The sequence below is a fragment of the Typopeltis vanoorti genome, chromosome 17 (genome assembly GCF_054136105.1).
Source record: "Typopeltis vanoorti isolate ZY-2024b chromosome 17, IOZ_Tvanoo_1.0, whole genome shotgun sequence".
In the NCBI taxonomy this organism is placed as follows: domain Eukaryota; kingdom Metazoa; phylum Arthropoda; class Arachnida; order Uropygi; family Thelyphonidae; genus Typopeltis; species Typopeltis vanoorti.
The window spans coordinates 29,070,004-29,087,472 of NC_143565.1; the positions used below are offsets into that span (position 1 = coordinate 29,070,004).

General features: G+C 36.6%; 1 protein-coding gene across 1 annotated transcript in view; it reads right to left on the bottom strand.

Moving 5' to 3' along the window:
• Nucleotides 1–17,469, bottom strand: part of LOC150097249 (uncharacterized) — a 550,351-nt gene that overhangs the window by 143,013 nt on the left and 389,869 nt on the right. Inside the window, exons 22-24 of the mRNA XM_090407628.1 lie at nt 16,805–16,942; nt 5,520–5,611; nt 5,052–5,164 (exon numbers count right to left, since the gene is read on the bottom strand). Of these exons, the coding sequence (XP_090263754.1) occupies nt 5,052–5,164; nt 5,520–5,611; nt 16,805–16,942 (343 nt within the window). The remainder of the gene's footprint in view (nt 1–5,051; nt 5,165–5,519; nt 5,612–16,804; nt 16,943–17,469) is intronic.

Consider the following 17,469-nt stretch of genomic DNA (forward strand, 5'->3'; position numbering starts at 1 on the left):
CAGTTAATGTTACACTTGGATAAAGGATTAAAAAAGAACGTAATTTCTTGGCCAGTTTAATTTATAATCAATTGAATAAAACTTTCAACTAGTGCTCTAATCCAGAGTATTTTAATAATAAGTTGTTACACCTTTTCACTATTATATATGGGAAATATATGACTTTCTCATTACTTCAACCTTTATGTTGCTCCTGATGAGATTCCCACTGACGAGACCTCAATAATGGTTGAAACCAGTCTGGGTAGTGGCCATTCCCATGATGTGTGCTTTGCAGGATACTAAAGCAATTAATGTGAAGTCTTCAGCCTCTATATACAATTGGCCTAGTTGTGAAGTTGCTTGCTCGATCAAACTTTGCTTACACTTGAATAAAGAATTAAACAAGAATATAGTTTCCTGGCGAGTTTATCTAGGAGGCCTTTCCACTAAAGGTCATAGCAGTAAAATAGTTCTACATGCGAGAAACTAGATAGTACACATGGGAGCAAACCCACTAGAAATTAATCAGGAGGCAAAAGAGAGAGAGAGAGAGATGCTAATACTACAAGAAACACACATATTAACCACAGTGAAAATTATTTAATTGTAAATATTTCATCCCAAGTATCTTAGGACATCATCAGTACAATAGTTTAAACAATAATAGGAATAACATACAGTTAGGGTGCATGATTATAATAGAATCTCAATAAGCATGCGTGACGTGTTATAGAAGTAAAAAAAAAAAAAAAAAAAAATAAATAAATAAATAATTATTTCACACAATTTTGTATGACAATTTCCCATACTTTAGGAATAGTAAGAACGTCGTTGCATTTTAAATTTGGTCTGTGTAGTAGGGCTTCAGCACTTTCTTTATATAAACGTTCATGTTTATATAAAGATCTATGTAAAAGCTTAGACTTTTCCCAATGGATCCTATGGCTTGGATTTTCAATTCTATGTTGAGAGGGAGACCAGATTTCTGCGGTTTAAAAAGACGAATGTGGTCTTGATGTTCCGAGATGCATTTCTGAACAAACTTGTCTGTCTGTCCAAAGTAAGAGAATTTGCAGGAGCATGGACTCTCATAAACGACAGGCAAAATCAGAGGTGAGAGTTTGTCCTTAGGAGAAGGTAACAAGTTGTAAATTTGGTTGATAGGTTTGTAAGTAGTGGCAAAATTATATTTCTTCATAATTTTAGAAAGATGTTCGGAGATGCCTTTGACATAAGGTATTGGAATCCTATGGACTTCTTCTTGTCTAGTTTGATATGCAGGTTTTTCATCAGTCTGGTTTGACAGATGATTTTTTGAGTTGTTTTAGGATTATATCCATTGAGGATGGCTGTATTTTTGATTACTTCTAGTTCTTGGTTTAGAGATTCTTCAGAGGAGCAGAATTTGTGTGCTCTGGAAAATAGTGATTTAATAATGCCAGATTTCTGAGATGGATGATGAGCAGAAGAATTGTGATGTAGCGACCTGAAAGTGTAGGCTTGCGAAAGACAGACGTGGCGATGGAACTGTCTTCTTTTCTTTGAATATGTAAATCCAGAAAGGAGATACTTGTGGAGATTCTTTTTCTAACGTAAAGTTGATATGAGGGCGAAGAAGGTTAATTTTATCTAGAAAAAACAGTTGTAATTTATCAGAATGATTCCAGACTGCAAATACATCGTCGACATATCTTAACCATATTTTTTCAAAAGTGAATATTTTTTCTTCAAGGTGTTCTAGAAACAAGTTTGCTAGGTTTGGTGATAAAGGAGATCCCATTGCCGTTCCTTCTTCTTGCTTATAAATTTGACCTTTCCAGGTGAAGTAACCTGATATAATAATAAATTTGAATAATTTAACTATATCAGACAGAAATTTTTGAGTTAGTAATTTTACTGTTTCTTTATGGGGAACATTCGCGAAGAGGGAGACAATGTCGAAGCTGATTAACAAGTCGGTTTTTGACAGTTGAATGTCTTTTATTTTTGCGTGAAACTCTGTAGAATTTTTGATTGAAGAGATTGAGTGGCCTACACGAGGATGGAGAAGGTTAGATAAGAATCTTGATAACTTGTAAGTTAGACTGCTAATACAGTCTACGACGAGTGGAACATTAGTTTTGTGTAGCTTAGGTAAGCCATAAATTCTAGGTGGTCTGGCATGGTATGTCTTAAGTTTTTTAATTGTCTCTTCATTTAATGAGGAGGTTTCATCAAGTAGTTTATTTAATTTTCTGAGTCGACGTTTTTTATGATCATAATCTAGTTTGGCGTACGTTGGTAATTTGTTAGTGATCTTTTTTGATCAATTTAGTAGATTAAGGTATTTATTATGTAGAGTATTACTGCTTTTATCAAAGCTTTTTTCCCTGAATTCATTGAGCTTTTGATAAAAGCAATAATACTCTACATAATAAATACCTTAATCTACTAAATTGATCAAAAAAGATCACTAACAAATTACCAACGTACGCCAAACTGGATTATGATCGTACAAAACGTCAATTCAGAAAATTAAATAAACTACTTGATGAAACCTCCTCCTTAGATGAAGAGACAATTAAAAAACTTAAGACATACCATGCCAGACCACCTAGAATTTATGGCTTACCTAAGCTATACAAAACTAATGTTCCACTCGTCATAGACTGTATTAGCAGTCCAACTTACAATTTATCAAGATTCTTATATAACTTTCTCCGTCCTCACCTCATCACCTGGCTGCTGTGTGCCACTTCTGTCCTTCCATCTCTCACTTCTACACAGAACCATTGTAACATTACTCAAAGATGTGGCTGAAAGCCTACATTTTTGAACCCTCCCCAACCAAGGGATACCTGTTATCCTGTACCCTATCTAAATATATTTTAAATCATTGTTTATATATACAGGGTGTTCGGGATAAATTTGACATATTTATAATTAATTATATTTTTCCGTAAGTTACATGTATTAACACACACTTCTCTTCATTTAAAAGTTTGGACCCTTCTTCATTCATATACAAGATGTCAGAAAGGATGGATAGCTGGAACCCACCTGAATCATGGAAGAGAATAACTTGTATCATGATGATTCGTGCCCGCCATCAAAATAAGGATATTACGACTGCTGCCCAATGCTCCCTGAATACAGTAAAAACAATCAGGCATGAACTAGAGACTTGCAATGGTGACTACGAGGATGTAGCAAGAAGAAAGATCCCTAGCAGACGATCTGATTGCGTTCGTACAGCAGAATTCCTCGCAAATCTGCAGGAACAGGTGTTGAAGAACCCTGGCATTGGAATTCGGGCTTTGTTCGTGGAGTTGCTAACTGTAGTCAAGCCCTGGATAACAAGGGTAGCCAATGGTAGGCCGTATGTATGGCAGCAGGATTCGGCCCCTTGCCACACCTCTGGGAAAAGTCAAAAATGGTTGTCTGAAAATTTCTACGACTTCACCAGTCCAAATGTTTGGCCTCCAAACTCCCCAGACCTTAACCCCATGGATTATTTTGTATGGGGCGCAGTTGAAAAAGACACCAATCGCACTTCCAGTAATACAAAAGCCCAGTTAATGGATAAAATTAAAACAGTTTTTGCGGCCCTTCCCAGGGAGACTGTAGCATCAGCTTGTTCGAGGTTCCGAAGCAGAATTGAAGCTGTGATCGATGCTAATGGTGGTTATTTTGAGTAAATCTTGTTGATAGTATTGTAATTAACTCTGCCTGTAATGTTTTTTTGTCAATTCATTAAATTTAATAGATACAAAGAAGATTTTCTTTTTCCTTACGAAACTGTCAAATTTATCCCGAACACCCTGTATATATATATATATATATGTGTGTAGAAAGTATTTTACCTTGGGTATAATAAATGTTAAAAATACCAAGCTATTTTAAATCTGGTTTTACTCCATTTCCCAAGTAAGCAAACAAACAAACAAGTCAAGTTTGCGCCTGCAAGTGTTGCAAGTCTAGCAGACCCTGGCTGACGTAGTGCAAGTCTTGCACTACGTCTAGCTGACATAGTGCAAGACCAAGGCAACTCATGGTAAAAGTAGAATAAGCACTGATCACTAATCTTAATATTTACCCTTAACGCAAAGCACATCTCCTGGAGGAGGTGTTTGATGCTTTGTATTAAGGGCAAGGAGGCCACTACCCAGACCGGTTTCGACCTTTATTGAGGTCTCATCAGTGGGAGCCAGGCTAGAAATACCAAGATTTTAGTAATACAGAGCTTATAAGTATTTTACCAGAACAAGTTACCATAAGGTGTTTTTAACCTTATTAAATAAAAATCTCAGGAGGAGATATAAATGTAGAAAGTATTTTACCTTGGGTATAATAAATGTTAAAGATACCAAGCTATTTTAAACCTGGTTTTACTCCATTTCCCAAGTAAGCAAACAGACAAACAAGTCAAGTTTGCGCCTGCAAGTGTTGCAAGTCTAGCTGACCCTGCATGTACTTGTTCTGGTAAAATACTTATAAGCTCTGTATTACTAAAATCTTGGTATTTCTAGCCTGGCTCTCACTGATGAGACCTCAATAAAGGTCGAAACCGGTCTGGGTAGTGGCCCCTTGCCTTTAATACAAAGCATCATACATCTCCTCCAGAAGATGTGCTTTGCATTAAGGGTAAATATTAAGATTAGTGATCAGAGCTTATTCTACTTTTACCATGAGTTGCCTTGGTCTTGCACTACGCACAAGGGTCAGCTAGCCTTGCAACACTTGCAGGTGCAAACTTGACTTGTTTTGTCTGTTTGCTTACTTGGGAAATGGAGTAAAACCAGTTTTAAAATAGCTTGGTATCTTTAACACACACACACACACACACACACACACACACACACACACACACACACACACACACATATATATATATATATACATGAGTCATCCCCAGGAAGGGGTAATCTTGATCTCTCTCTCTCCATATTAATCAGCCTGGAACATTTCTTTCCAAAAAAACATGTTCAAGATTCAAAATTGTGCTAGTTTATACAGCTATTAATATTTATTGTTTAAACGTAAATTTTTATGAATGTAATTTTTTCTAATGCAATTTAGAAGTTGATTACCTATAAGCCTTTTGTGGCTGTAGGATGATTCTTTCAACCTCTTCTCTAAATGCATTTAATTCTTCAGTTTCTAATTTTGCTTCAAAAGCAGCTAAAGCTTGTTCTGGCCTAATCTGTTAAAAAAAAAAAAAAATCAATAAAAATGCATTAAACTTTTAATTCCTTTTTTTTATTTAAGCAACACGACTAGTATTTTTTAAAAGCAGCCTATGAATTTCATCACTTATCTTTCTCCATTAGGTAAACCGACTTGAAATAGCAAAATAATTAAATATAAAAACAAAATCCTGCCTATGGACTGAAATTGTTATTTTATATATCCCTTACACACATTAAACGCTGCAAACCTATAGAAAATCAATGGCATATGCAAGTGGGAATCAAGAGAAAAGTACTCTTTTCATATTCTTTTTGAAGAACTGTAGGTTGCAGTCTTTGGGTAATACTTCATGAAAAAGAAGATTTTACAGAGCCAAGGCAGATGGAATGAAAGCAGAAATGGGACGGATGCCAGTTCTGTTCCATTGAAATATTGGAAACATTATTTCCATGAGAAATATCTGTAAAAGAATGTAGAACCTGACCAGCTATGAAACAGCAAGTGGAGAAAGTGTGTGTATGTGTGAGAGATCACCAATTAGCCAGCATTCTGAGAAAGGTGGAGACAAATTATAAACATTATCAATGTGGAAAAAAGGCACAACAGCATGGAGAGGACTTTTATAATAATTCTTAGGTATATTCATTGAAGTATATCCATATCCATGGAGTCTAGAGACTCATCACAGAAAATCAACACTATTATTCAAACAAAAAAGCCTATAAATCTCTTATTAATTCCACTGATGAAGATTTTGGAACAACCAACTCCACTCATTTAGCATTCTACAAGCAAAATTTAGACCTTACTAACTATACTCCTACAAATCTTCCAGCAGGGTGAAACCTTGATATCTTCCTCTCTTCTCTTGTGTCATCCAAATAACATCATCAACAGATTCCTGACATGTACTCTCAAGGGGTAATCAGGATATTATGATAGTACTACATGTAGAACTTATGTCATTACTAACTTCCTATCAACAACTTTCCTCCAAATCAGTCTGTTATCTGTCAAGACTCCAACATTATCAGATCTTATATTTCTGTCTTCTAAGGCACTTTTTACTGTATCAATCCACCTATATCTTGGTCTTCCTCTGGGTCATTTTCCTGTTTTGCTAATCTTTCCTCTCCCATTTTGTTTAAGTTACCATACCATCCCCGAGATTAGCTCTGTTAACACATTCCTGGATGCTAACGATGTTAAGTTCTTTCCTAATATCATTGATGAACAAATGGCATCAATGGCAATAAGATATTGCCATTGATGCCATTTGTTCATGCCCCTAATCTTTCTCAGTACTCTCATATCTGCAGTCTCTAGTCTTTGGTCAAATGTTTTATTTACTAACCCAGCTCTCAGATCCACAAGTTAAAATTGGTTTGAACACAGTCTTGTATGCAGCTAATTTAGTGTTTTGACTAATTTCTCTCTTGTTCCATATAAATTTATTCAGTTGGCTTCCTTCCATACCAGCTTTGTTGATTCTGTTGTCTATTTCCATATTTAATTTACCATCTTCACTAAAAATTGTGCCTAAATAGCTGAAATGTTTTACCTGTTCTATAGGTTCTTCATTCATGATGCAGTTAATATTTTCAATGTTTCTGCCCGTTTTCATTGTTTTTGTCTTGTTATTGCTGATTTTCATATCAAATTTATTACAACAGTAATTCAATTTAGTCAGAGAATCAAGCAGACTTGTACTGGATTTATTTAAAAGTAAAACATCATCTGTATAAAGTAAAGAGATGAGATTAACATCTCCAATTTTGATATCAGGTTTAATACCACTTTCCTTCATAATGTGATCCATATAGATAATGAATAATAGCGGGGATAATGTACATCCTTGCCTGAACAGCAGTTTAACATCAATCTTCCTGTACTTCGTTCATTTCAAACTATTGACAGCTCAAATAAAGATTAAATATTGCTTGATATGATGCCCCCATATAACTGCAGTGTTTTGAATAGCTTTTCTCTTGGCACCTTGTCATATGCTATTCGCAGGTCTTCTCTTCTTAAGTATTTTGCAATTGAGTAGGTTCTTCTTTTAGTAGCAAAAACTTTCCTTCCACTTTCTTCTGTACTGAGCCTTCTCTTTCAAGGTTGTGTATCTGTCTCCATTCAGCATGTCATCTAGAATTGTTTTCCTCACTCTTCCTCCAGTTTTTTATCCTTCTGTTTTTCCTTCAATGGCATCTCTGATTATTCCATTTCCTCTTAGGATATGCCCAATCCAATTTCCCTTTCTTCTTTTTATCCTTTTTAACAGATTCTTTTTTTCCTCTACACTTTTTAAAACCTCTTCATTATTTTTTTTCTGTCTATTTTATTTTTTTTCATCCTTCTCCAAATCTACATAACGAAGCTTTCCAAAATTTTAATTTCTCTTTTCCTCAATGTCCAGGTTTCAGCTGCATATAAGATAACACTCCACACATAACATTTTATTAGTCTTTTCTTTAAATTTCTATTAATTTTAATTCTGAATAAATTCCATTTTCTATTAAAGGCATCTCTTCCCATTGCTTTTCTTGCTCTTATGTCACTTGTGCATCTTCCATCACTGCTGATCACATTAAATATTTATTTAAATGTCCTTACTTGATTCAATTTTTCTCCATTTATTCTTACATCCATAGTTCTCTGCTTTCTTGTTAATTTCATTACTTTTGTTTTGCTTATGTTAATCTTCATTCCATAGTTAATAGAAGATTCTAGTAATCTGTTCAGCAGATGAAGTAATCCTTCCTCAGTGTTTGATAATAATGCCTTGTCATATTGCAAATATCTGTCTACCTCCTATCTTTATTCCTCCTTCTGCATTCTCTAATGCTTGTTTTAACATTGTTTTGGAATACATATTGAACAAAATTGATGACAAACAGCAGCCTGTCTTACTCCCGGTCCAATGGTAGTACTCGGTTCTGTTGTACCATATGTATCTCTTACCATAGCAGTTTGTCCCACATATAGTGAAATAATTGTCTCCTATCTTTCCAATCTATACCAATCTTTTCCTTTACTTCCATCATCTTATCCCATTTTACAAAGTCAAAGGTTTTTCAAAATCTTTACAACAGATATTAGCTTCTTCTTTATTCACTTCCAAGCTTCTTTCACTTATTATTCTTAACAGTCCAATCACATCTCTTGTTCCCTTACCTTTCCTGAAAAAACCAAACTGATTGCCTCCAAGAAATTCCTCCAATCTGTTTTAAATAGAGATCTTTGTCATATTCCCACAATTTTTCAACTATTTGTTGTAAAGAGAAAATCTGATCCTGACAGCCTCTATTTGGCCTGAATCCAGCTTGGTCTTCACCAATCTTCCTTTCCATAATCCTTCTCAACTGTTTCTCAAGTATACTTGCATAAATCTTACCAGGAACACTCAGTAGAGAGATATCTCTGTAATTATCACATTCAGTTTTATTTCCCTTTTTTTATATGGGTACTATGAGAGCTCTACTCCAATCATCTGGAATTTGTCCCTCTGTCCAGGCTTTCTGAACAATACAGTGCAGCCACTGCAAGACTTTTATACCTCCATAATTGAGCATTTCTGGTTGAATATCATCTACTCCAGCTGCCTTTCCGCAGGCTTCTTTATTTTAGCTTTTCATGGGTTTTTCTACTTCAAGTATGGATATGAATTCCTGATTGCATGCTTGTTGAGTGTTTTTGACGAATGTGCTGTCACTGATTCTTTCATTTAGCAATTTTTCAAAGTAATTACTCTATACATCAAGGATATCTTTTTCTCTGGTTTTCATGTAAACTTTATCATCTCTAATTCCTTTTACCACACTCCTTTCTCAACTTCTGAGCTTTTTCAACAGCTTCCAGAATATATTATCACCTTCCTGATATTTATTTTCTATGTTCTTGCCAAAGTCTTCTCATGACTTTTGTTTAGCTAGTTTGACACAGTGTTTAGCTTTCTTACATTTGTCTCAGTATTCTCTAAGAGCACAAGTTGACTTATTCACCAGGAACATTTAATATGCTTTCTTTTTTTCCTTTACTTCCTCTTTAACTTCCTGTGTCCACCATGGAGTTCTTGCTGAATCAATAAATGTTTTCTTCAGGGCTTGCCGGTGAATCTCAAAAGTTTGGTTCCTGTTCTCAAACTCTTTCATTTTTTCTTGAATAATGTTTGCATATTTTAGTCTACAGTTCACATCTGAGAGATGCTCAACTTTTATTTGCTTTAAAACTTTCTTACATGTCCTTCTTTTGAATATTATCCTGCTCAAAACTAAATACTGATCACTTCCAATTTCAAATCCTCTGTACACTCTAGTGTCCTGTACCAGTGAGAAAATCACTATCAACAATAACATACTCAATTTTTTTATTCCTTGCCTCTTCTCTCCATGTGAATTTGTGCACATTTTTATGTTGGAGCATTGTGTTAGTAATAACCAGTCCATGAGAGTGATAACCTGTCCTGAGCAGAAATCCATCAGGTATTTGCCATTATTATTAGCTTTGCTCTTTTCTCCAAATTTTCCCAAAATATTTCTGTATGACTGACGATCATTTCCTATTCTGTTATTTAGCCCCAACAAGGACCAACCTTTCTTTATTCATTTTGTCAGTTGCTTTCTCTAAAGCTTCAAAAAATTCCTCCACTTCTACTAAGGTAGAAGTGGGGGAATTTTTGTGGAACTACAGGTACAAATAAGTCTCACTGTCCAGTTCTCCATTCTGATATTTGACCACCTCACTTTACTTGATATTGCCTGCCATTCAAGAGGATTAGCCTCATATTCAGTGTTGAATACTATTGTTATTGCCCGAATATAACATTTTATATTTATTGCTCAGAAAGATATCACCAGTTTTTGTCTTTTTTGTTGCAGTCACCCCTATTATGTCAATCTGGTACTTATCCGATTCTTCTGCTAGTTCCATTTCTTTGCCATTCAGGCTTCTTATGTTGATAGTACTGATCTTGAACTCTGGTGACGTTGAGTTGGGGTGTGTTTCAGGATTTGTTCCAGTAGCTGGCATTTCACTGTTTTCCCTGGTTGTTCCCTGGTGAAAACAACTTGTTTAACTGAGTGAAACCCTAGTCGTCATGAAATTCTGTAATGTTGTATCATAATTTTACTTGTGGTTTAAGCCAATAAGAATACAATTTGGTCATCTAAATCCAAAATTGCCAACCCATCCTCATTCTTTTAGTACCCAGGAGATACCAAAGAAAGTGTATCACAAGGTGAGAATTGGACATTGGGTCAGAAACCCTGGTCAGTTCTTCACATTCCTTTAAAGCCAATGTATCCTCCTCCTCTCAGTTATACAACTTTGACCCTTAAGCACCCCCTCATCCAACCAATCCAAATATTTATTGAAATATTTCAACAGTTTGGTGTCATCTCCTGCTCAGTTTCAACAGAACTTGTCAGTCAATGTTAAAATTCTCTATGTAATTTTTTTGTAATTTCATTTCAAATGTTATAAATGCATATACTTGCGTGATAGAGTATTTATAATAGAGATAGACTTATGACTTTATAATTTAAAGTTAAGGTGTGTGTGCAGTGAGGTAAATTAATTTGTATTTGTGTTTTCATTTTTATTTTCTATTTCTCTGATTTTCATAAATCTTCTGTTAACTTATGTATCCATGCAAGAATTGAACTAATTTTCTAGATGATCATTTTAGCGTGTTAAGTACTTTAATTAATTATGTTTAAATAGGTACATCAATTTCTCAGTGACATGTACTTCTTAAGTAAACAATGACAGTATCTTGTAAAATCCCTGAGGTAAAAGTCAATGGTCCCCCCCCCCCCCCACCCCCCCCCCCCCCCACCCCCCCCCCCCCCCACCCCCCCCCCCCCCCACCCCCCCCCCCCCCCACCCCCCCCCCCCCCCACCCCCCCCCCCCCCCACCCCCCCCCCCCCCCACCCCCCCCCCCCCCCACCCCCCCCCCCCCCCACCCCCCCCCCCCCCCACCCCCCCCCCCCCCCACCCCCCCCCCCCCCCACCCCCCCCCCCCCCCACCCCCCCCCCCCCCCACCCCCCCCCCCCCCCACCCCCCCCCCCCCCCACCCCCCCCCCCCCCCACCCCCCCCCCCCCCCACCCCCCCCCCCCCCCACCCCCCCCCCCCCCCACCCCCCCCCCCCCCCACCCCCCCCCCCCCCCACCCCCCCCCCCCCCCACCCCCCCCCCCCCCCACCCCCCCCCCCCCCCACCCCCCCCCCCCCCCACCCCCCCCCCCCCCCACCCCCCCCCCCCCCCACCCCCCCCCCCCCCCACCCCCCCCCCCCCCCACCCCAATGCTTTTCCTGATTTCTGGGTCCCAGTTACAAAAACCTTTTTTTTCTTTTCGATTGTTTTTGCATTCCCAAGATTTCTCAGGCTGAATCTCCTAAAATATTGCAGAGATGATTTCATTCTTCATTAATAGATTCATCTGAGGATAGTTGCTGTAATTTTTCGTTTATTTTGCTGATATAGTTTTCTTTTATCAGAGGCAGATAATGAGCTGACTTTGAACCTAAGTTCTCAGTTGTCTAATGGATACTGGTGCTTTATCCATCTTGGGTGGGAGGAACCGTATTGATGTCACACATAAATAATGAATCTACCTATTTTATTATTTGCTATTGTATAGTCTATAATAGATTTTGATCCTCTTGTTGACCAGGTGAATTTATGAACCTTTGTGTTTGAACATTGTATTCATTATTCTTAGATTATTGTAGATAGAAAAATCGATTAATCTTTGCCCATTTCTATTTTTTACTAATTCTCCAAAAGTTCTGCAGTGGTTTGAGATTTCCATATTGCCTACGTGAGCATTTAAATCACCCAGTAGGGTGAGGCATCTCGAGGCAACTAGGCTCAAGATGCCTCATTCTTATTCTATTATTAAAATTATGATGGTGAAAGCCAAAAAATTTAGCAGGTCATTGGTCCTAATGGCTGTAAGTGCTACTGATGAATGAATGAATCAAGTTGCAAAAGGATAGCAAAACATGTTTTCCACATAATATTATTATTCGTGACATCTCCAAGGAGTCCGAAGACTCATAGCAGGAGGACACCCACTATACAACGTCTCCACCATGCCGAACCTCTACTACCAATCATCTCCATCAACGCCATCCACCGCCACTAGTATTTTTTGTCTGTAAATTGCGTGTGTCCTGAAAGGCCAATTTGTCTGTATGCGGGATGAAAAACCCATTTTTCTGGTTGGGAAAAAACCCTGCTACTTCCATATGAGATTGGCTAACTCACCTTCGAATGAAAAAGTCCACATAAAGATTCCTCCCGTCACCACGAGAATCGAACTTAGGCCTATTCCAATTGAAGGGCGCAACGTACCATCATTCTTCCAATTGGAGGCGCTTATATAGTGAATAATAAAGTTGCTTATTTCAAAATCAAGTGACACATTACTATTGCAGATATTATTACTTTAAGCAAAGAATAACATAAGAATAAAGAATTGGAAAAAAGTGGTAGGATGTGTGTGTAGATATTGGCTACTAGAAAAATAAAAATGAAGACAAATCACAAAATTATGTCATGTAAAAATTATTTAGGACCATTTTACATGATAGTGCACATCACATAAAATACACATTATAACACACAATGTCTCCATAATCATCTAAAGATGATTATGGAGACATCATGCAATACTTTGAAAACAATAGTTACAATAGTTTTCATGCAATACTTTGAAAACAACTCTTCTCTACTATTTTTCCTTGCCCTCATAATTTTTTTTTTTCACTATGTTGATTATGTGTTGTCTGTTGAGCCATATTCAGCTGAAAAATTAGATACATTTTTGGTGTCTAAATTACCTTTTTTTCCAAGGATAAAGTTTATGTTAAAAAAATAAATAAAATAATGAATTCTCTTAAAAAAAAAAAAGAGGCAATCTATAAACACTAGAAGATAGATTCTTCATGATTCCATGCATCACCCAACTTAAATATTCAACTCACATCTACAGAACACATCTGATATGCTCTTCTGAGGAGTCCTGTATAAATCCCAATCCACAAACTATTCAAATATTCTTCTCATAGCTAGAATATTGCACATGTAATATTATTATTACATGGCAGTGCCAAGTAGTAGTAATATCACAAATTCTTACTGATGTACAGAAGATAACTTGGTTAAGTAATCCTTCCGAAGGCTATCTCTGATTTGTCTCTTCTGTGGATTTATCTATAGTTGTTCCATTCTAATGAAATGGTATCCATCATTCTTCCACTTTTCAATAAAAACACGAACAGTAGCTTCTCAACATCCACATAAAGTCTAGCTACAAATTCACCTAACCAATTTCTTCTCTTCTATCATTCCATTCTACCCCTATTTGCTAGATACTCTTCCTCGAAAGACAACCTCAATAACATCAGCAAGTTCATTTTCTTGCTCAAAGAATTTATACGACTTTTAGTATTAATGTGCCAAAAATTGTGCAACTTCTTTTGCAGAATGGTGTGTGTGTGTGTGTGAAAGAGAGAGAGAGAGAGGGGGGGGGAAGTAATTGGGATCTTTACCAAAATTTATCAAGTTATTTAAATTTGGTTTAATCTGAAAAAAAAAAAAAAAAAAAAAAAAAAAAAGATATCAAATTTTGCAAAATGATATGCCACTGAATTATGCCAAAATCAATACCTGAACAGCATCTGCATTACGAGTGTGCAAAAACATCATTGAATGTTTTCCAGTACAATGAGGGTTAACAAATAAATTTTAAGTTTTACAATACAAACTTTGAGCCACCGGGTCTATAGATCATGAAGAAAATATCTGCGGTTCGAGAAAGATGATCAGAGTTGAACAGAAAATGCCATTTTTTCCTGTGACTAAGTTACTTATTTTTCTTACCTTTTTTTTTTCTTTTTTAAAGCTTACAATTTGCTATAACCAACTTAAACCTTGTTGAAAGGCTTACTGGTTAAATATGATAACTAATAATTAACTTATTAGTTATCATATAAGTAGAAATATAAATTAAATATATATATATAAGTATATATAAGACATATATATATAAATATATATATAAGTAGACATATAATTTAATTTATATTTCTACTTATATATTAAATATATAAGTAGAAATATAAATTAAAAACAACTTTAATAAATACTTTCCAATATTTCGGCAACGTAACATTGCCATCTTCTTGGGAACTTAAAATAAAGAACAAGTGCACGCAAGTGCTACATAAGAGCAAATGAGAAACGAAGCGAGGAAGCTACCGTTTTCCTAAAGTCCTGATGGTGCCCCCTGGCAGGCTATATTGGTAGTTATTGGCCTTTGGGCTGAAGTTCTGATATATGTTTCCCAAATTTGGGACAGTCTTATGCACCCAAATTTGTTCAGGTTTGGCATGTTCCTAAGGGCTGAGGCTGATTCCATGAATAGTCTTTCATATTTGAACTTGCTGCGGTGTATTACTGTGGCTTTCTTCCACCTTATTCTGTGGCGGGTATCCAGAGCATGGTCTGCAAGCCCAGAGTGGCTGTACTAGTGAAATCAGATGTAGTTCTTGTGTTCTGAGATTCTGATATTTGCTGTCCTGCCTGTTTGGCCAAAGTAGGACAATTCACAGCTGCAAGGGACCTGGTATACACCAGGTAGGTCTAGGGGAAGTGGTTGGTCTTTAATGGAGCGGATAAGGGATGCCAATTTTCTATATGGTCTGTAACAGGTGGTTAAGTCATGTTTTTTTAGGATTTTGTTGATTTTTTCCGAGGTGCCTCGGATGTAGGGGATGGTGATGGATTTAGAGTAATCTTTTTTGTGAAAGGGGGGGGGGGGGTTGTGGATAACTGGTTTAAGTATTTTTTGGATTTTTTGGGGGGTAGCCATTGGCTGAGAAAGTGTTAAAGATGTGATTTAGTTCAGTGGTCAGGGCTTGATCATTTGAACAGATAAGTTTTGCCCTGTTGAATAGTGTCTTAATAACTCCATATTGTTGTGAGGGGGAATGGTGGTGGGATTGTTGGTGAATGTATCTGCCTGTATGGGTGGGTTTTCTATAAACTGAGAAAACCAAAGTTCCATCAGGTGGCGGGTGACTACTGTGTCTAGGAAGGGGAGGCTACTATTTTTCTCTTTTTCTAGGGTGAACTTGATTCTAGGATGTTGGTTGTTTAAGTGTGTTAAGGAGAGGAGTGTATCCAGGCCATGTGACCAAATAGCGAACACATCATCAACATAGTGAAGCCATATGGTAGGTTTTTGTGGGGCTGAGTTTAAGGCTTTCTCTTCAAAAGTCTCCATAAAGAAGTTGGCCAAGGGTGAGGAAAGTGGTGAACCCATGACCATACCCTCTATCTGTTTGTAGAATTTTTCCTGCCAAACGAAATAGCCAGTTCATTGTGAACTGAAATAGGGCTGAGATATTGGGAGGAAATTTAGCTTGGATTATCTCTAAGGTTTCTTTGAGGGGGGGGGGGGGAGACATTTGTGAATAAGGAGGAGACGTCAAAACTGACCATTATGTCATTATGTTGGAGTGTAAGGTTTTCTATACTGGCTTTGAAGTGGGATGAGTTTTTTTATGTGTGATGGTGTATTGCCAGTATAGTGTGAGAGTGCTTTGACTAAATACTTAGATAGTTTGTAAGTGGGGGAATCAATGCCATCCACTATGGGATGTAATGGCACATTTTCTTTGTGTATTTTTGGGAGCCCATATATACGGGGGGGGGGGGGGTCTAGAGCTACATGGTTTTAGTCTGTTAGTAATTTCCACAGGCAAAGAAGTAACCTTCTTAAGGAACCTATGGAGTTTTCTAATTTGTGAGATGGTGGGATTGCATTCAATGGGGAGGTAAGTAGCTCGATCTAATAGTAAAGCCTTAAGATTACCTGTGTAGTCATTATGATTGAATACCACAGTGACATTCCCCTTATCTGCTTTGGTGATAACTATTTCTTTGTTTTTCTTCAATTCTTGTAGTGAATGTATTCACTAATGGATATGTTGGTTTTTGGTAGTTTTGCTTTTGTGAGAACACAGGCTACATCCAATTTTTGGGTGCATAAGACTACCCCAAATTTGGGAAACATATATCAGAAGAACTTCAGCCCAAAGGCCAATAACTACCAATATAGCCCGCCAGGGGAACCATCAGGACTTTAGGAAAACAGCTTTAGCTTCCTCGCTTCGTTTCTCATTTGCTGTTATGTAGCACTTGCTACATAACAGCAAATGCACTTGTTCTTTATTTTAAGTTCCCAAGAAGATGGCAACGTGATATTGCCGAAATATTGGAAAGTATTTATTAAAGTTGTTTTTAATTTATATTTCTAGTGTATGCTGTCAATTCCTTAATTATTAGTTATCAACTTAAATCTTATAGTTAAAGCAAGAAATTTTAGTTACAACACATAAGTTAAAAAAATTTCACTTTTCAAAGCTGCTCAATTCTGGGTCAATCATAACTCTGATCCCACAGTAGGCAATAGGGATACCTAACTAATCATGAAACTCAATTTGACTTTATCATCAAATTATATTTACATTTGAACCATTTACTAGTGCCCAAAAGTAAATCAGTCTCTTTCTCTCTCTTCCCCCTTTTTTTTTCTTACATAAGAATAAAAAATTATTTTTAAGTTTTTGCTTGTCACTTACCTAAAAGAACTATGAAACTTGCAAGAGGACACACAAACAAGGCAACAATAAGAGCAAATATTGGTTGTATCAGTCCTTGAGTTATAATCTGCCATACCAAAGCCTCTAATAGGATACACACTTTATTTCTTGATGAATCTAAAATATAATTTTGAATCTGAGCTTTAGGTACAATAAAAAAAATGATAAAATTATTATTCTTAACATATTTGCTCATCAAAATGAATTTTTTTCCCTTTGACATTTTGAAGTCTTTCTATATATTCTGTGACAAAATATATTAGTTTTTCTCAACTGCCATTATCTTTATAAAGTACTGTACTAATTTATAAAAGATGTCAATAAAGTAAATTAAGGGATGCTTATGTTACTGAAAACTTCCTAAACGAGACATGCAATATATGCAATAAGATTTTTTACTTAAAAATAAAAAAAAGAAAGACTTCCATATCATGCATGAATATTCATTTGGTTTTGTAAGCATGTAATGTACTTCATGCTAATTCAACTGATCATGGTCCTTGTGTGGCCCTGTGGAAATAGTGTTTTCTTGTATAGACCAAGGCTACACAAAGAAAGACCATTACATGCTAGATTTCAGTCGTTGACCAGAGGAATTTTTACTAGGCTTTTATTTGGCTAATCCCCAAGTTTGGTATGGGCAA